This window comes from Styela clava, chromosome 7 (genome assembly GCF_964204865.1).
Source record: "Styela clava chromosome 7, kaStyClav1.hap1.2, whole genome shotgun sequence".
NCBI lineage: Eukaryota > Metazoa > Chordata > Ascidiacea > Stolidobranchia > Styelidae > Styela > Styela clava.
The window spans coordinates 8,673,373-8,694,799 of NC_135256.1; the positions used below are offsets into that span (position 1 = coordinate 8,673,373).

General features: G+C 34.0%; 3 protein-coding genes across 3 annotated transcripts; all 3 read right to left on the reverse strand.

Moving 5' to 3' along the window:
- Positions 1–1,386: 1,386 nt before the first annotated feature.
- LOC120328380 (uncharacterized) lies at positions 1,387–5,431 on the reverse strand. The gene is made up of 7 exons (XM_039394848.2): positions 5,229–5,431; positions 4,742–4,872; positions 4,045–4,318; positions 3,455–3,567; positions 2,868–3,049; positions 2,257–2,392; positions 1,387–1,843 (listed from the first exon to the last, which is right to left on the reverse strand). Exons 1-7 carry the CDS (start codon positions 5,413–5,415, stop codon positions 1,649–1,651), a joined length of 1,218 nt encoding a protein of 405 aa, XP_039250782.2. The 5' UTR covers positions 5,416–5,431; the 3' UTR covers positions 1,387–1,648.
- A 4,294-nt stretch (positions 5,432–9,725) lies between these two features.
- Positions 9,726–15,883, reverse strand: LOC120328750 (uncharacterized). Its single transcript, XM_078114630.1, has 7 exons — positions 15,142–15,883; positions 14,712–14,842; positions 14,315–14,588; positions 13,887–13,999; positions 13,481–13,659; positions 12,817–12,964; positions 9,726–10,289 (listed from the first exon to the last, which is right to left on the reverse strand). The coding sequence occupies exons 1-7, from the start codon at positions 15,338–15,340 to the stop codon at positions 10,107–10,109; spliced, it is 1,227 nt and encodes a 408-aa protein (XP_077970756.1). The 5' UTR covers positions 15,341–15,883; the 3' UTR covers positions 9,726–10,106.
- A 380-nt stretch (positions 15,884–16,263) lies between these two features.
- LOC120328749 (uncharacterized) lies at positions 16,264–19,668 on the reverse strand. The gene is made up of 7 exons (XM_039395278.2): positions 19,395–19,668; positions 18,819–18,949; positions 18,414–18,687; positions 17,972–18,084; positions 17,582–17,760; positions 17,091–17,238; positions 16,264–16,954 (listed from the first exon to the last, which is right to left on the reverse strand). Exons 1-7 carry the CDS (start codon positions 19,591–19,593, stop codon positions 16,772–16,774), a joined length of 1,227 nt encoding a protein of 408 aa, XP_039251212.2. The 5' UTR covers positions 19,594–19,668; the 3' UTR covers positions 16,264–16,771.
- Between the last annotated feature and the right edge of the window lie 1,759 nt (positions 19,669–21,427).

The window sequence follows — 21,427 nt, forward strand, 5'->3', positions numbered from 1 at the left end:
CAATTTTGTTGCTGATATTTGATCACATATTTTATTAAAAGTGATTTCTTTTCAATTGTATTTCATTTCTTCAAATGGTGGCATGAGGGTTATTCGAGTTACTTTGCGGATGTTGTTTAGTTTTACAACTTCTTCTTGTAGTTAAGGTTAGCATCGCTATGGCTGTAAAAATAGGAGACATCCAACCCACTGCTTTTGCCTAGTACATACATTTGATTGTAAAATTACAACCGCTTGCAACGATCCAATACATCTGAAGTTGTATATCGTTACGCTAATAACCGAATTGCGTAAGTCATTTTTAGCAGTTTTGAGAAAAACTTCCTAATGATATTGCTATGACATTGAGAGTCAATAATTTGTCATAGTTCAATTTTTTTATCGTAGCCGGAATTAAGTTAGTTTGTCATATAACGTCATAATGGTGCACTGTGAATTAGGCAGAAATGTGTCTATTAATTGGGGACATACGCATTTTTACAACTTGACTATATGCACCACCAAAAGACTAAGATTGAATTTAAAGAACAAAACAGCAATGTACCCTTATATAGTAGCCAACCAAGGTGAATTGGACTCACACAGTGAATATCACAAGTGCACGCCTTCTTATACTGTAGTATAAATTAGAATTTATAAGCGCTAAACTAGGATCTGAGTTGCAAAAACTCGAAAATCCTTCGCAGAGGTTATTTTGCCTTTGTGACGTCACAATAGGTTCTGCGTTAACAATAATAATTCATTATGACGAAACAATTGAACAAATTTGCATGTTATACAAAATCTCAATTTTTATGGGTTTTGGAATTCTTATAATAAAATCTGAGTTAACAGACAGGTGCGCAGCATTACATAAATACCTATTTTATAAAAAAAACTCAAAACCGCAAAATATGACTTACGCAATTCGGTTATTAGCCTGACGATATGGTGTTTACAACGAAGTGCATGGCATCGCTGCTGCCGCGCGTTTGGTTGTAAATCGCCCTTAATATTTTTTTCAGTGCATTTGACAGAAGTGACGAAATCCCAACTTAGACAGACTTGGTTGTTCTTTCACGATAGCACTAGGCCTACTTATTCTGCAAGTTATAAAATTTGTCAAATATAACAATTCATCATAAAATGAGTATTATAAAAAAGGTGATTGAGTAAAACAAAGGGTTTAATGCTAACTGAGAAAAATCGCACTCCTTTGCCCACACAATGTTAATTAAAAACATTGTCTGATGTTCTTTCAAGTAATATCTGTTACAAAAGAGTTTTATTTGAAAACGACATTACCAAAGCAAACACGAGTAAAAAAAAGCCTCCTCAATTTTTTTGCGACCCTAGAATCTCGCAACCCTGGTCCTTCAATCACTTTTGGTTTTCCCGACTGCGGCCCGCAAAGCCTCTTCAAATGTTTTTGCACACCTCTATTTAGGCAACCCTAGATCGCCCTGATTTAGACTATGTAGAAATTAGTTTGCATCACGGTATAAGTAAACGGTCGTAAAGCAGAAGTGTACTGCGAAACAAAGGGTATTTATTTCGTTGATAATAAAGCACGCGTGTAAAATGATACAAAGTCAAAACCTTTCTGTAATACATTTTGTCATCAAAGTCAGTTTCCACCAAACATGTTTATGGCGTACTTAATCCAGAATTATTCTTCTCTGACCAGCTCTGCTTTTAGCTTATACTTTCTGGTATTGCAAAATGGAACAAACTTAACATGATAAAATATTTCAGCTTCGTTGATGTTCATCACGTCTTGTATAAGACTGTAGACAATTCTGCTACTTTGCTGTCCACTTTGACCTCCGTGATTTTTTGTACTGACAACGCGAGCATTCCAGAACTATACGAGTAAGATGGAAGGTTTAATCAAACGTGTAGGTGACATCAGCACCCACTCTAACAAAATATTTGGAAGTGAGTATAGTGCTGCGTAGCAATAGATAGTTTGAAACAAATAGACCCTTGCGAAACTCAATTATTTTATCTTGTTTGTATTACAAACAAAATGAAGAAGAAGTATAGTAAATACTTCGTCAATCGTAACTTTCTGCCACATTGACAATTCGCATTCAACGCAAATGCCAGATTTATAGCCATGTTTCGTATAACCAAATGAGCGATTTTTAAAAGCACGACGAATATTCGAATAGAATATAGATATAGCACGAATTCTCAGAATAGCGGTGGTGGACAATAATAATGAGGCAACAAGAGAATAATATTCCAAAAGATTAGGAAATGTACAAAACTTGCATTAGCCACAGCTGGGCAGTTCCAACTGAAGGTGATATATCTTCTTGTTATACCGGGTCTAGGCTTAGGCAGCACCACCTTCCCTCTAATTTCTTCTGTTTGTACTTCAAGAGGAATTTGCTGAGGCAAGGTGATGCTAAAAAATATATAATATTGTTTTGGATTTTCAAATCTATGAAGTGTACATATATCAGGAACAAGTCGGATGTCGCTTATTCATAACTTTAGCCTCGCCTGCTGGCCCGCAATTTGGTCGCTCGCTTATGTAAAATAATATAACAACGTTTAACCAAAAGAAAGTAGTAGCTTATTCAATGTTACCAAAGTTTCAAACAAACAATCCATAATATTAATTAATACGTGTAGAATATATTTGGATTTTGAACTGAAACACATTCAGTTATGTATGTAAAAGCTTTTTAATATCGATTGTCCTTCGAACTAGACGAAAACATTTCAACAAAAATATATGTGGGAACGGGGTCTGCCACCTCTTGATGAAACTCGGATTTGGATTTACAAACACGCAAGTGGAATCATTAAGCTAACTAATTGGGTAGGATGGATATTAGATATTGAGGTGAAAGTGAATTTTATTATTGCATACTTACACTGGCCTTACAGCTGCAGTAATACTGTGTGTTGCTGGTTTTCTTTTCTGCATACTTATTTTGGGTTTTTTCTGTGACTTTATTCTTTTATATCCACGACACCCTGGATTTGTGTTTCCTCGAATACTGAAATTGGAAGTTTTTCCACCACAGGGTTCGTAAAAATTTTCAAACCCGTTTTTCTGGCAATGCAAATATGAAATATCAATATGCCTCTTAAATAGTTATATTGAAAATAGTTGAAACAGGTTTAAAATTATCAAGAATAAATTGAATTGGACTTAATCAAAAACAAAAGTAGCTTGTTCAATGTTACCAAAGTTTCAAACAAACGAAATCTAAAATAAGTAGCTGTGGGATAAATTAGCGTTATATATTTCTATCATCTGGCTCATACAAGCATTCTGCCAATCAAGTAAAGTAGAAAATGAATAGAAGAAGAGAGGTTCAGGGAGTTGAAAACGTAGAAATAGAAGGGGAAGGTGAGTAAGCATGGGTCTTTAATTCAGTCAAATATTTTAATATCATTGAAGAATTGTTTAGTGCTAAGCCCGTTTCAAAAATTGACGAGCGCGTTCATAACTTACAGCGAGTTGTACATTTCTCTGTTTTAACGTTTTAACAATTTTCACTTCAAAACATGTTGAATATATTTCCTTGAAGCTGTTGAATGCCCATAACCACATGAATGTGTATTGACCTGTATTGAAATAAATAGAGAACGTTTTGTCATCAAACTCTCTGCAAATAACTATTTTCAGATGTCTCAACACGCTATAAAAAGTTGATAAAAATAGTTCTTATTGGTTGGGATGTGTGTTCTAGCTGTTTTTTTTTTTTTTTTCAAAAAGCACGAAACAACCTTTTCCAACTTTTATTTTTACTATTCTCTTCAGAAAGCAACACTTTATCAACAAAAGTGATTTTTATGATGGTCTTTTACAATATCTTTGACACATAGTAGAAACTGTTTCTACTTAATATTTGAGTACATTGCCAATTAAAATTTCGGAATTTGGCGAAGGATAATGTCATTTAATAACTTTACATGACTTTATAGAAAATAATCTAGTCATGGAACAAACAAATGTATTTTACACCCATTTTGTTTCCGTCATCAGAAAAGTTCATTATCATTGGTAGGATGCAATAAACTTGAACCACTATTTTACTTGACCTGGTTCCAGATTCTTTGGAACGTTGAAGCTGTACGTTCCCAAGGACTTTCTCATATTTTCACAAAATGCAGGCGCGTTTTGGTATCCAGGCTTTGGATAAACGTGGTGTTTAGTTGATCCCATGACTGGGGGATCTTTTGCACCAAGATCCGCGACGAGATTTTTGCGGAACTCGCTAAATGTAAGATCAGCTTCATCATTTTTCTCGCCCCGATAAATGAAGGATCCTTTGTCTGGTACGTAAATGGTAGAACACCAATCCGATCCATGATACTGCATAAAAAAGTGTTGATGTCAATCTATCACTGTATAAGCAAGTTAATGATCTTAACGCAAACGACCTGGGGAATATATATAAATAAAAAGTAGGCTTGAAGACTCGATCGATATTAATGTGTTTAATTTATGCTATAAGTGATTTTTACATATGCCAAAGCAGTCGCAGTAATTTTTTTATACATTCGGAAGATGAATTCAACTATTTTTAACATAAAATTTGTTATTGAAATCGGTTTATTCTTCTCGCCAACTTCCTAACTCTGGTGTACACCACACCCCTCACAAATTGGTCTTGATTGTGTGTGTTGTTGTGATACGTAAAACGAAAGAAAGGCGAGACAAACATCAGAAGTGAACCCCTGATAAAAACGAAAATAAACGACAGATCTACCACGCGTCCATACAAGTTTTACTCACATTCATAGGATGGGCTAAAACAACTTGTTGACCAGGATAGTACACTGCCATAGGATGCTCCTTGTTGTATTCAGTCGAATCATTTCGCTTAGTTCTGCATGGAGTATCTTCTACTGGACTGTGGTTAAAATCTAATTAAAATTAAAAAATGTGACAAAAAGAAAATAGGATTTCTTAATAAACATTGTTTCAAAGCATGGCAAAATTTGATTTTCCATGCCCTCTCGGAATTCGATGCCATCAATTTTTTAAGGAAAAGTTCATAGTAGAAAATACTATAGAAACTGAAGATTGACCCAAATGCTATGAGCAAGTACTGACAAAAGATCTCAAAACTGCTATTTAATAGCACTATGATAATAGCATTTAACCCTTTAACTTTAACTCTTTAACTTTTCGGAAACTATAATTTTTCTCGTGCATTTATTAATTTTCCGGGTATTCATGTTCGACAGCACCTGCCGATTTCGTGTTCAATTGTTCATACCTTTATCCAGTCCAAATTCACCACCTCTGGGCGCGAAACGAATAGCTGATCTTGCATATCCACGACATAACTTATGATCGTAGTATCTTGCATTCTTTTCTGCGTAATCGGTACATGCCAGCCAGCTATGACTGTAGCACATCCCGATGCATTGAGCAGTTATCCAAAGTATCAGCAATTTGGCCATATTTTTAATGCAGAAATAATCTAATAAATTCAATAGTTTGATTTTGGAGAAGAACGTTATATATTGAAGGTTAATCATGTAAAAAGTGCCTCGGGAGTAATGACACAGAACAACTACACATTGTTATGTCACTTTCAAATGTGACAAACGTGACAAACAACCAGCAGCGAAAAATACTAACATAAAAAATAACACATCAAACAAATATCAATAAGAATATCGAGTGAATAAGAACTAACAAATATAGATTAAAAAAGAGATATTTTGTATAAGGTATATTTTAAAAAATGAATAGGGAAAAGCTGTAAGATTTAAAATGAGATACGTAATAATGAGAGATGCTTTAATCATGTGATATGATACCTGTTTTAGAACTCATCGAAATCGACCCATTTAAATAAATAAAGCAGTAAAAGGCTCAATTAATTTACCCGACAACATGCACAATGTCATGAATAATGTCCCAAATACGAACCAGACGTTCAGCTAAATCGGCTATAGATTCGCCAAAATCATTTTATTATAAAAATTTGAATTCCTTTCCCCCAGAAAAACAAATCTTTTGTAAAAGTTGATTTCTCAACTCTGACAATTTTCGAATGATCATCGTATCATTTTGGACGCTCAGTGGATTGAATGGAATTGAACTGAATGGAAGGATGCCTTGAACGTTTTATTCGTTAGATTTTGTTTGAAACACTTTGATTCAAAAATCGATATTAAAAAATTAGTTTAATACATTGCATGAAAAATTAGCTTACATGTTTTTGCAACACATTATTTTCATTAAATCGTCTTGTTTCTTGCAAAAACGCAACTGTATATATAATGTTTTATATAATAGATATTTCATATTATATAATAAAAACTGAAATGTTCAACGTCTGTGGAGACTATTTGTAATTGTAAACAGTTCTTCGTTATCAGAAAAGGTTAATAAGATAAAATATTCATCTAAGTATTTGCTGCTTCTTAAGCTTATGCTGTAAGTTCAAAACATTTCAAAAATTTTTGTGTAAAAAATTCATCTATGACATATATCTGCTATACATTACTGACAAACATATAAAATATGTCATGCTGCTAACATACAAATTCATGAAACTAATACTGATAAAACATAATCCTAATATCAATATAAATAGATGATTTTTATAGATTCCCAAAAATTCTACAAGTTGATTTCATTTGAAGAAGAAAGTTATATATTGAATGTTCAATTGAATTTTATCGTGTAAAAAGTGCCGCGGGGGTAATGACGCATACAACTAACTACACATTCTTATGCCACTTTCAAATGTGACAAATCCACCTCAAAACTGGTTGGCTTTGCTCAAAACGATCCATGATATACTTATAGCAAAACACGATCCCTACATATTTGATTCATGTTTGATGCAGATATAAAGATTTTCACACCTATCATATATATATAAAAAAAAACGTAAGCGATCAACCACAAAAAAGTCTCTAATGAGTATGTGACAAACAATTAACAGCAAAATATACCAACAAAGAAAATAACATGTCAAACAAATATCAATAAGAATAACGAGTAAACAAGAAGAACTACATAGATTCATGAGACGAAATACTTTGTAAATGATATATTTTAAAAAATAAGTAGGCAAAGAGTATGAGGTTTTAAAATGGGATACGCAGCAGTGAGAGATGCTTGAATCATAGTGAGATGATAGATGTTTTTATAATATTTTGATTCGAATGTCGATATTAAGAGGGGGGTTTAATTTATTGCGTGGAAAATTAGCTTACATTTTTGCAACACATTATTTTTATTAAATCATTTTTTTTTTGCAAAAACGCAACGATATATACGGTATATACATAATGTTTCCACACTATATTTTTCATATTATATAACAAAAACTAAAATGTTTAAATGTTACTGAGAACTATTTGGTATTTTGTAGTTGTAAACAGTTCTTAGTAATCAGAAAAGATTAATAAGATAAAGACTATTTATCGAGCGTTTATTTTGTAAGCTTATGCTGTAAGCTCACAAACGTTCAAGAATTTTTGTATAAAAAATTCTCCTATGCCATACATTTGCTAAAAATTACTGATAATCATATAAAATATATTATTCTGCTGAAAGACATAATAATGAAACTAATACCGGCAAAACAAAATCTTAAAATTAATCAAAAATGGATAATTTTTATAGATTTCCGATAATCCTTCAAGCTTATTTCGTGGATCAGTTGTATAGATTCCTTTACTGGGCGAGGCAAATTATGTTACCATTTTTTACATTCTGAATCTAAAAAACGGTGCCATTTTTTGGCCCACTCTAAATACATACTGTATATCATTCTCTCATTACCAAAAGAGACAGAAAATAGCAAGAAGACCAGTATCTTATGTCTCGAGTTGGAAAAATACCTGATAAAGTCAAATTAGTGGCTACGAAGACTACAAATAAAAGGTTCATTATTCTACATAACGCTGCAGGAAACAGGAAAAATCAATGACATTTCAATGCTTTATCTGCTGGCGAACTTCGCGGAGGAAAGGCATTTCGTAATGTCCAAACAAACGAGATTCAGAGATTTTAGAGTTTGCGATGTGAATCTTCTTTATCAAACAACAGACTCATCTGAAATCAAATACTTGTTAGGTACATTTTGATTTATTTCTACTTTGATCAATTTTTATTAGAAATATGGGAACATGAAATAATTTGAAAACAACAATTTGACGCGGAAAACCTGAATATCGTTAGCGGAACACCAGTGTTCCACTTAACATCGGTTGAAAATCATTGTTTTTGGGCACATAAATTCATAACTGAATAGACTTGAAGCGTACGGAATGCATCCTGGCGTGTCAAGACATGTTTTATGAATGTGTTGACATAGAATTGTAGGCAAATACATTTCAAAAATTATTTTTACGTCGTATTATATATCCAAGAAATGGCAGCACGAGAACTTTTACTGCAATAACATGTCTCGATGATTTTCGAGTTCTGCAAATAGCTTTTTCTCAGCAAATTTGTGTAATTATTACAAAGTATACTTGGGAATTATTGTGCTGATATGTATGAAAAGGTAATTGTTCCTAAAGAATGATTCTGATGTGGATCATACAAATAATAATGTGAATGCGATGCTAAATTCTTCATACTATATGAGCGATACGCATGTAGAAAGCTAATTCACTTCGCGAATATTTATGGGTCGAGAGCATAATTATTCCATCATATAAATATGAATAACATAATCTCTTTCCACCAAATGATAAGTTTAAAAGAGTTTATGAGTTTGTTTATAAATAAACTTACTAAACTTACTATTTTCTGGAAAGATATTATGTTATTCATATTTACCTATCTCGTTCAAGCATCCTTGTGGCAACTGACAAATACGAATCCGCAATAAAAAGTAAACAAGGAGAAGGGACTTGCAGTTCAGTACACACTACCCTAGTACACCCCATATAAAATATAACCAGAAAAAAATAAAATCAAGAATTCCACGGACCAGCAGTTCTAGAAAATGGATTGAAATAAGTTTTTTTCGATATGGGAAACATTTATCGTAAAGGAATTTCGACAAGTCTGACGAATTTCAAGCCCTCATGATCCTACAAAAAACAAAGCACCGCAACGGTAACGAGAAATCGTCGTAAAGTCAGCTACTGCAATATGACTAAAAATGTGACTGCTCAATCGACTAAATTTCATCAATTGAACCACTAGCCCAGTGAATTCCGATGTTCCGCGGCGCACACTGTCGTTCGTGAACGACATTCACGTCACAGGTGTTTCGATTCAAATTGATAAAAAACACAGCTGGATGTGACTCTTAGGAAATTTTCGTATGCACCGCAGTAGTACCGAATGAGGAATACGACAACAATTTTAAATACTTTTGAACTCAGAGAATTCAACTCAAGGCACGGTTATGGTTATGTGGAGAAAGCACAGTTTTATAGTAGTCAGTTTTTGGTAGTTAAATAGTTCTGACTAGACCTTCAGTAAAACTTCAGTATATTTTCCCAGAATGCAGTTGAAGATAACTGTTTTTAAAATAAAAACATATTCGAGATCATACCTTAAATGGAATAAAATGTTAATGAAGATTAAATTTCCTCATATTGAATTATTTACTTTCCACTTCTCTTATTATATTACAACAAGATCCAGCCCCCACTGCTCTTCAGGTACGCTATTTCGGAACCGCGAGCCTACCGTATACTAATCAGCAACAACGATTACTTCCAGTACCCCATACGATGCGAGAAATTGGAAAAAAGTATACACAATATATTTTGAGATCCGTATGATATCAATATAATAATGATATATTATCAATTTATTAAAGAATCAAGACACAAAAAAGATTGATATGTCATGATGTCAACCACTTACGTCACTCAAGCCTGACTGTTGAGTTCAAGATTTCGAAATCAATATGTAATAAAAATAAATCCAGACATCGATTTTGACGGCTGCAGCTACCATTTCAGAGGCATATGCTTATAGTTAACTACAAGTAAGCGATTGTTTTCTATTATCTATCTGATCTCACATTGATCCTTAAAAAAGAGATCGCATTTATTGAATGAACAGTAATTTATCAAATCAATGACGTATTTTGATAAATGAAGAATTGATTAAATACAACACACTTTATATTTTAATTCATGATATCTTCAACAAGGCAGAATTATGCTTCATCTCTGATGAGGGTAGCTATCGGAGGGCTTGTTTCCAAATGACACGGTTGAGTGAACATGGCATGGTAGTAAAACTTCCCACTGTCCAATTCGTTTCCTTCGTGCAACAAATCGTAATGCACACCTCCGCTTCCAGCAACGTCGTGATAACCAGTGACACGAATGTTCCAAAACTACAGAAAATAAAAATGATAAAACGTCAGTTTAATACATATTGATAACATCGTCTTTTCGTTTAAAAACATGAATATATATAACGCTATATATAAGCTAAAATTAGTCTCTATAGGCAGGGAGGGACTGATTTACCATTAGGCGAGGTAGGTTGAACCTTATTGGCCTCACCGTAGAAGCATCGACATTCATTTTGTCGAATACTAAATGTACATCATAAAAACGCCATGAAGCAAAACGGATTAATCATTACTGTGACGCCATAATATATATTCATACAGTAACAATGTCAATGTTAAAGAAGCGCCTCGGCAATGACAGAGCCTAGGACAGGGATGGCAAACCACTGGCCCGCGAGTCATCAAGTGACCCACCACGTATTTTAGTGACCCACCAAGCAAAGGCGTAGCCAGCTCAGAATTTTGATGGGGGCCAAATATTGTAATTTCAAGCAATGATATTGGGTTTGAGACATTACTTCTTCAAGCAGAAAAAGACCAATAAGGAAATTAATATTCAACAACTTAGCTGGCTTTTTGTGAATACAAAATTTATTTCCCGAACAACTTTTTCTTTGATATAACAAATATTTATAACGCAATCTGAACCAGTAAAAGTCATCGCCACCATTGAAAGTTCATTCTTCGCTTTCCGCCAACTATGCTCGCCACAATCCGATTGATCTTCTCCTCAGTGATCATTTCACGATGACAATGAAGGACACACAAATCGAAAAGGCTATTGGACATCATTAATGAGCGCAGCCATGTCTTCACCCGATTTATACAGGAAAAAGAACGCTCATCATCAACGCTTGAAAAATCTCGACTGCTCAGAAGAAGCTCCTTTTAACATTCGTCGTTGACGTCGGAGCTCAAAGAAGATCTCCACAGTCTCACTTCATTCTGGAGGTTATCCAACAAATACAAACACTCAATCTCATTCACCAGAACTGTTTCGTTCGGAAGAAGAATTGATAGTAAAGCAAAAAACGAGGGGTTGCCAATGAAGCGTTCCCGGATATAGCAGCTCAAGCCGTCGACTTATAGAAGATATACGGAACGTGTGAAATACTGGGATGCTGAATCAGCACAGATGTTGTCGCGATAAACTTGTACTTCGACTACTCTTGGCATTATCAGATCTTCGTAATCTTGGAAATTTGAGAGGGGCCATGGCCACTCTCGCCCACTGCTGGCTACGCCTATGCCACCAAGTGACGAAAGATAGAGTGTCAAAAGGTGTGATACCAGCTTACATATCATACCAGCATTTCGGTGATAAATAAACTGCTTCAATTCAATATAACAAAATTGAACAGTGTTAGTGGCCTAACAATGCAGTTTATCTGTTCATATCTTTCAAATTATAGCAACCCTCGTTGGTAATTGCATTGTAGCAATGCGCAGAATGTTTTGTGGACATGTGAGAAGCAGATTCTACTTCGCTATTTCATACCCCTCGCTACTTTCTTTTTTTCGCATACAATGCCGTTTGAAAAACATTATTTCATTGACTCAAATTTGTTACATAAATAAAAATTTTTAGTAGGCTATATAATTCATGTGCATGTGAATCGGTGCTTTCGCGTATGAATTTCGTAAAATTCACCCAGTCCTGATATAATTACTGTATTTGTAGAGCTCGAAACTAAACTATACGATACCAACCGAGGATTATAATATAGCATAAACTCCCCAGATTTACCCCAAATTCAATTCAGTTAAAATTATGAAACAAACTTAATTTGTAACAAAGATTTTCGTGGGAATCAAATTATAGAACTTCAACATTTAGGAACATGTTTCGTCCTGTTGTTATTGAATTAAAATTTATTTTCTCATGATATTCAAACACAATATAGAATAATTAGATTTAAGTTCTCAACCGTACTAAGTACATAATTATCCATGTTGAGTTAATGAGAGTTTCTGTTTATGGAGTGAATCACAAGATCACGTTTCCAACATTAATTAGATGTTTGACGAACGTATATATATACTCCACACCTTTTCAAGGAGATTATTTTTGCTGTTTGATTTAAGAATAAGAATTGATCTAAGAGTGTGTACATTGTATTCTGTATTTATTGTCGGAATTTCAATAAAACTCATAAGGTGTTTCAATCGTCTATTCCCTGCTTTCGGCGGTTGTCGTCAGGTTGACAAACTTGGGACAAAACTCTTGTCGGTCTAAACTCGTGTCGGGCTCAACAAATCAGACCAAGAAATCAACAATTAATGTGTAGTGAGATCTAATCCTTACAATAAGACTTGCGGAAAATCTGCAACAGCTAGCTTAACATTGATGTGGACATCGACTCAAAAATATGACCCACAGTTTTCTTTTTCATTATAAATATATAATTTTCGACCCATTCATTGGAAAGGTTTGCCATCCTTGGACTAAGGTCTCTCATCGTATAAATCCGACCCTGGCTGTAGGCTGTGGCCACAAAACATGCTTGTGTTCAACCAGCCTGAAAAAATCTGCTACATCATAAGACATGCAAGTTATAATACTCACGCTAGCTATTACAGGACAGTCCCAGTGAACAGATATGTATCTTCTCATTGTACCAGACTCTGCCAGTGGCAAGTTAATTTCTCCTCCCATTTGTGAAGTCTGTAAAGCTAACAATGTCTCGCCCGGTGCAGGTGTAGTGGTAGTAGTCCTGAAATAATATAATGCTTGTAATCGAAGATTTTCGTCTACCCAAATGTAAATAAAAGTGAATTTAGGAGTTCATTTGTTCAAAAAATAACATGCAAATTCGGCATTGTGTTTATTTCATATGTATAGCCAAACATGGGTTTGTGAATGAGGCACCATCCATTGCTCAGCCAAACAACACTCTGCGCCCAAGATCGGCTAAATGCATTCTTCAATACAACAATATTTGTCGCTTAAATTGTTTTAATAAAAACCAAAATAGCCGAATACATGATTGTGTGGTAAATTACTCAAGAGGACCTTGGAGCTATGTTTCCTCAATTACAATCGTGTATCACTGAATAAATGAAGCACAGTTTAGAAAACAGAAGGCACAGAAGATTGACAAACAGTAGATATCACACCATCGTTTATTTAAATTACCAAGTTTGGATCTAAAAGTTTGAGGGTTTTTAATTTTGTTTAATTAATGAAAATACGGACAGAACGAACTTCACAAAAGACTTAATATACTCACGTGGTAGTGTAACTTGTTGATACTGTAGCTGGGGCCGTGGTTGTTGTAGTTGTGGTAGTTGAGATAGATGTGGTAATACCAGTGTCAGTCTCGGTACAACCTGGATTTGTGTTTCCGGCAATGCCAAAATTAGACGTTAGACCACCGCAAGGCTCGTAGAAATTAGAAAGACCATAACTCTGTCAAATATAATGATACAAATGACGTTGAAATACAATTAGGCCTAACACATTTCACAAAGTAAAAAATCAGTTCTCCAATTCATCTCGAATTTGAACTACACGGTAGAACATAAATTGCGGCAGCTGTTATGCCCCTAAGATGTATATTAAGAGTAATGTATAATCTATATTCCCATCATTTTTACTCAGAATTACCAATGCATTTTGAAAACAATTTTGCTTACTGATAGCATGGAATTTCTCTCCGCCAATGTTGAGACAATGTTGACTTCAAAGCACGATGTATATATATCGCCGACGTTATTGAACTCCCATAGCCAGAGAAACGTATATTGACCTTTGAAAGAAAACAAAGTAATGCCGTTTTTAGTTGACAATATACTCAATATTCTCCATTGAGTAACATTCTGATTTATTTTTCGGAATATTATATATATGTACATTTTAGTTCCACTGTCAGGCAATATTTCTCTCTTTTTCATAATGCACCGAATCTTTCGTAAAGTTTAAGTTTAGATCAGCACAATACATTATATCATCGTTAATTAACCCTAAATCGATAATTCCTAATCGCCTAATCGGTACGCAATTTAAACTCCTTTTCAGTCCGCATATACAGCAAAGCTACATTTTTACAACCTGATAAACAAACCTGGCTGGAGATCGGATGGTACGTTGAAACTGTACGTTCCCAAAGACAAGCCGGTGTCTTCGCAAAATGCAGGCGCGTTTTGGTAACCAGGTTTAGGATATTGTGTGTATGCATTAGACGTTTCGTCTGGTGGATCTTTTACTCCAAGGTCGGCGACAAGTTCTGCTCGAAATTGAGATAGTGTGAGATCGGATTCGTCATTCAGGCCCCCTCGATAGATGAAGTTTCCAGTATCGGGAATGTAGCGGCTAGTACATGTGTCGGACCCATGATTCTAAAAAAAATTAAATTAAAGTTAAGCAAGTGTCATACAAATACAAGTTCGAAAAATGGAATTGGAATATTCCTTTTTGGTGCTTTAGGAAAATTAACTTTTTAAAATGCGTATGGATCTCACTTTCATTGGATGAGCCAAAACCACTTGCTGACCCGGGTAGTAAACTGACATTCGATGATCTGCGTCATATTCAGTATCATCGTTCCTGGATGTCTTGCACGGTTGATTTTCTATCGGATGGTAATCGAATCCTAAAATGTACAGTGGTGAATATAACATTTGGATTTATATTTAAGCATTATATTGTTCGGATAGTATATACAAAAAAAAGGCGGGCAAAACTATAATATACAGTAGTTCGAATCTATGATATATGATGTAAAATGGAATATATATAACATGAAGAGACTAAGACTATAATCGAGTTGTATTAGGCTACTTGCCAGTAGGTTGTTGCAAACTAGTTTTTCTTTTTTCATTTTCAACATGGCTAGAATTTTTAAATATTTCAGCATACCCTCGCACCTGGGGATTCACTGAAATATCAAACCTTTATCCAGTCCGAACGTTCCCCCTCTAGGTGCCAGCTCGTTTGCTGATCTTGCGTAACCTCTGCATAAGTCGTCGTCGTAATATCGACCGTTCTTCTCGGCATAATCGGTACATGCTAACCAGCTGTGGCCGTAACCTTGCAGAATGCATTCCAATAGGCAGAAAAATGACAAAAGGGCAAACTTGTATTTAATCATAGTTTATCTTTGATAACTTGAACAGTATATTTTGAATTCACTGCAATAGAAATGTTTAAGTTTAAATACTGTTGTAAAAATCCCCATCTTTAGTTTTTACGACGCCAAAATTGTATTGATATTTGATTACATTAAGTGAAGATAAAAATGACTTTTTTAAATAAAGCAAGATATATGATATACCTGTTAACGTATTTGTCATATACGAACTAACCTCTGACAAACTCCAATTAAATTCACTTTCGTATTATCATCTTTATATAATCATTCAATCGGTATAACGCAAGCGGAAACAACGCATGGTAGGCGTAACTTCCTTCCAGTATATTATGCATTTGTTAGTCAAACCGACAACATTTCGTTTGCTATTTCATATGTGTCTTTATGAACATTTTATGTACAAAGAAAAATGTATTAATGAAATGTATTCTTTTGTAACCGATTGATAATCAACTAATTGCTATTTACCGTATTTAATCTATTAACCCAATTTATGTGATATCGTGTTAAGCAGCTTATTGTTCTTATCTTGTTATATATGTATTTAGTACAGAATTATGAGCGAGCTTAATTCTTTCATCCAAGCCATATATTATGATTTCGATTTAATATCCTGAGTGTAGCGCATAATAACATCGCTCTCATTGTGCCGAAAGCGAACTCTGATTCTAATGTCGTCTGGGTTCGATATTTCGGTATCAAGATTTGGCTGGTGTTTATGCATAAGATCGATACAATATTTTGGTTAAAACGTTCAGTGAATCAAGTGATAATCTTATTTTAGTAGACTGAATGATTATCTGTTATAACATTTTCTGAAATAATCATGCCCTAGAAATAATTTTGATATTTGCTGAAGTGAGTCTCTATAAATACACTTTTTCTTTGTATATGTTTCCCGGAAATCGAACTTTGCCAAACGTCACGACAAACATAACGCAATCTGATTAAATATTCACAGGATGCAAATTTATTCTCTAGAAACCATATTTCCCATAACTCGTGATGTTGAAATTGTCCATGTCACTTTTTTCGAGTGAAATATGTATCAAATAAATAAGGTATATTCAACAGTTACTGCGTTCATTATCCGCAATGTCAGGCCAAAACATAAAAGATTGAGGGTCAATGGTGTAACTCAGCCCGTATTTTTCCAGTTCACAATTGATTTTGATATCATCAGAAAAATATGATTCCAATACATTGATTTTAAAAAACTCATTACTTATAGATATTATTAAAGATATTCATATTCAGTCAAGTATAGAGGAGAAATTGCTCTCAGGCTGGAACTTGTTGTCGAGGTTGAGATGATTGAAATAAACTATATATCCACGTAAGTAATAGTCTGATTCGATGAAATAAAAAACTATAAATAATAATGAACTTTATATTTAAATTCTATTTCATAGTATATTCAACAACACAGGATTATGCTTCATCTCTAATTATTTTAGCTATCGGTGGGTATGCTTTCAAATCACACGGTTGGGTGAACATGGCATGGTAGTAAAACTTCCCACTCCCCATTTCGTATCCTTCGTGCAACAAATTGTAATGAACACCTCCGCTTCCAGCAACATCGTGATAACCGGTGACACGAATGTTCCAAAACTACAGAAAATTAAAAAAATTCAAAATTCAGTAAAACGTTTATTTGACGACATATATTGTGATTTAAAAAGATGAATAGCAAAAAATAGATGCCTAAACAAACAAAGAGTTGTAATACTTTATTTATAATACTCACGTTAGCTATTACAGGGCAGTCCCAGTGAACAGATATGTATCTTCTCATTGTACCAGACTCCGCCAGTGGCAAGTTAATTTCTCCCCCTATTTGTAAAGTTTGTACAGCTAGCAATGTCTCGCCCGGTCTGCCTGTAGTTGTAGTAGCCCTGAAATAAAACCATACTTCTATCGAAATTCAGCTTGCAAAAGTATGTTTGGCTTCTGGATCATTCCTTCCTATAAAACCAAGCCCCTTCCGATATTTTAATTTATATTATACACATGGCCAAACATGGACTCCTAAGTACGTGATGGGTTAAATGGCACATTTTACTTCAAAACATGAGCATGTAAGCAATGGAGGGATGAACTTCTATCTATATTTTTATTGTTACAAATGTGTTTTTATCAAGTACGGAAGCTCAAAAGAGTTTGGTGAGGAACAGTGAAAAACAGTAAAGACCAGTAGAACTTCGTTCATTCGAATTCCCAAGTTTGTAATATACTGACGTGGTAGTGAAACTTGTTGATACTGTAGCAGGGGCAGTGGTTGTTGTAGTTGTGGTAGGTGAAGTAGATGTGGTAATACCAGTATCAGTCTCGGTACATCCTGGATTTGTGTTTCCATAAATACCGAAATTAGACGTTAGACCACCGCAAGGCTCGTAGAAGTTAGACAGACCATAACTCTGTCAAATATAATACTGTAATTAATGTTGAAATACAATCAATGCATTTAACCAAGTAAAATTTAATTCTGTATTTTATTTGATATTGGGACAACTGCTTAGATAAATCTACCTACACCAAATATCCCTGATTTATATGTTAAGAGATTAGTCTATTTGTCGATAACATCTATACAGAATCGCCAACAATTTTTCAATAAGTTTTGCTTACTAATAGCAACGAGTTTCTTTCCGCTAATGTTGAGACAATGTCCACTTCAAAGCAAGACGAATAAAGATCGCCGATGCTATTGAATCCCCAGAGCCAGAGAAATGTGTATCGACCTTAGATAGAAAGATGTTATATAGATTTAACAATATATAGCCTACATTAGCGGGATAATATTATGGTATGCTGAAGGGTTCACAGATATTACTCAGGATTATATATGCTTTTCATATCGACTTTCAGGCAATCTTTTTTCAGACATGGAATCTATTGTTAACTTTAAGTTCAGGCCAGTGTATTACATCGCATCATCAAGAAGCTAGTAGTAAGATTTAGAGGCAATATATCTTTCCCTCAGATAGACAGTTACTAATTGGAGATTGTAACAAATCTCCATGGCGTGCGCGTACTGGATAGCCAAATTTTTACAATATGGTGAACAAACCTGGCTGGAGATCGGATGGTACATTGAAACTGTATGTTCCCAGTGATTTGTCTTTATTTTCGCAAAATGCGGGCGCGTTTTGATAGCCGGGTTTAGGATATTGTGTGTACGCATCGGACGATTGATCTGGTGGATCCTTTACTCCAAGATCTGCGACAAGTTCTTCTCGAAATTGAGATAGTGTGAGATCGAATTGATCATTTACGTTTCCTCGGTAGATGAAGTTTCCACTATCGGGAATATAGCGGTTTGTACACGAATCGGATCCATGATTCTAAAAACAGAACGACACTTAGCATGTACAGATATTCAAGTAGTCTACATTTGATATATGATGCTGTAAAAACTTCATTATAGTATATTAGTAAATTCAACTTTTGAAAACTAAACTTGAGTGAATCTCACTTTCATTGGATGAGCCAAAACCACTTGCTGACCCGGGTAATAAACTGCCATTCGATGATCTGCGTCATATTCAGTATCATCGTTCCTGGATGTCTTGCACGGTTTAGTTTCTTGTGAATGATAATCAAAGCCTGTACAGAAGTGTAATATTATATTTAGATTCATTTTAAAGCTAGATTCATTTTTACTAGAAGCCTAAACTTATAGTTGCAATGTATGGTTGTAGGTTGTAAAAATTGAACGGCGTAGTAAACTACATCTTTTGAGTTGAATCACAAGTCAGATAGCCTATTCAAAAACTTGAATATTGGTGAGGATTTCTATTTGTGGGTGTTGGTTGATGGTCCATTTGTTAATTGGATTTAGATTGGACTCAGATTCAGCTTGTCTTTAATTCCACTGTAATTAGCTAAACTTCGAATTTTTCTCAATTTTGATACTATGAAAATGGTACAGAAAAAAACAGTCAGCTTGTATCTGTCAGGTTCGTTTAAACAGTACTGACCAGAAAATAGAAAAAACATTCCAAATTCTGCCATGTACACTAGCATTTGAGGCTTCACTAAAATATCAAACCTGTATCTCCTCCAAACGTTCCTCCTCTGGGTGCCAATCTGAGTGCTGATCTTGCGTATCCCCTGCATAAGTCGTGATCGTAATATCGACCGTTCTTCTCGGCATAATCGGTACATGCTAACCAGCTGTGACCGTAACCTTGCGGAATGCATTGCAAAAGACATACAAACGACAGAAGCAAAAACTTATATCTAGTCATAGTTTATTTTTGATAACATATAACTTGTATCATTCAAAGACACTGCAATATGTATAGCCTTTAATAAATGTTGAATAAACTTTTTATTATCTTCAATCAATCATCCTAAATTCTACCCTAAATTATTAATTTTTACGCCGTAAAATTGTATATATATATTTATATTTGATAGAACTAACGTATAGCTTTCATGCTCTGGCGAACTCTAAATCAAATCATTATGACTTTTATATATATATCCCAAATATCCGTAAAACGAGTTTCATACAGGTATACTGTATAAAAAGCACCATCAAGTACTACTATTAAATTTATATTTCATAATTATTCGTTTGGAAACCTGTGTTCAAAGAAGGAAAAGCATGACGCAAAATATTCATGCAATCGATTGATAATCAGGAAGTTATCATTCCCGTTGTTTGGTCTAACCCCACCCGTGCCATTTTTGAGCGACTCATTCTTCTTCGGTTGTTAAACATCAGTTCACTACGAAATTATGTGCGGACCCAATGCTTTAACCCTAACCGAATAAGATATTGATGTTGAAATATGAATTCTCCTTTATTTATATTTCAAAATAAAATAAACCAGTCAGACTTGGAGTCTACTAATTATGTTTCGAGGCCTAAAATCGGTAACGAAGCTCGTAAATTTGAAAGAGAAAGAATTCTCTGTAATGCTTCTCAGATTTCTTGGTTAAAATTATTTCAGTTTCACACACATATTTTGACATTTAGTGAGTGAAGAACCTGAACCTGATTTCAAAATATTAAATTAGAAGTAGCATTTTCCTAAACGGTTTTCGCCAATTGTTTGCTTATCTCTGTTCTCTCATTTGTATTGAAATGAATCACGTAAATCTCTTTCCGATATTTATGTAATCCATCCTCTTACGTCACCAGGAAATATTACGGATTCGAATAGCATATTATAACAAGTGTTCCCATATGTTAAAAAATTAAAAGAAAGCCGAATCATAAAAATTAGACGACTATTATATTTAGAAAATTGATGCACACTTTATTTAGCATATATGAGGTATAATATATTATTATTATTATTCTCTATTGAATAGTTTGTGCCAAATGAATATCAAAGTGAACACTGTTTATTATATCATAGTTTGCAAATTTTTCTACTGGAGAATTTTACAAAATGACGCATATCCTCCGAAAAAGTTACGCGTAAGAGATGTAAGACTTTAAACTGAGTTTACTATTACCTGGTTGCTTTTTCATAGGTGCAAGTTTTTATAGATTGAAAACGATTGAATTAAAAAACATTATTGGCAAATACTTGAGATAAAATACATTAATATGTAGGCCCATATATATATAAAGTTGGTAAATTTTGAGCAGTAGTATTCGCATACCTGACTGTGCAAAAAGTTATTTCAGATCTTTTTTATTTGTATATTATTCAAATATTTATTTGTATTCTCCACAAATAGAACAAACTTAAATTCTGGAAATTGTCCAAACTTAAATCTTGGAAATTTTTTTATTTATTTCAATTTTTAATTAGTAAATTATTTCCTGGACTTTCCACTACTTTAATTGTAGCTGAAATCACCATGACAACGAGATTTGGTCATTCCTTAAAAATGGATACAAAGAATAAGATATAAGTTTTTTCTCATAGACAAAAATCTACATACAAATCACGCTCAAGTGCTTTCATTAAAAGTAATTAACATTACATGAAAATTAAACAATTTGTCACCGTTTTAGGTAACATAACTCATGGAGATACGTCACTATTGTGATTTTAGTTTTATTTTTTTTTTAGATTTGCAAATCTACAATTTACAGACTTTCTGTAAATTATTATCGTG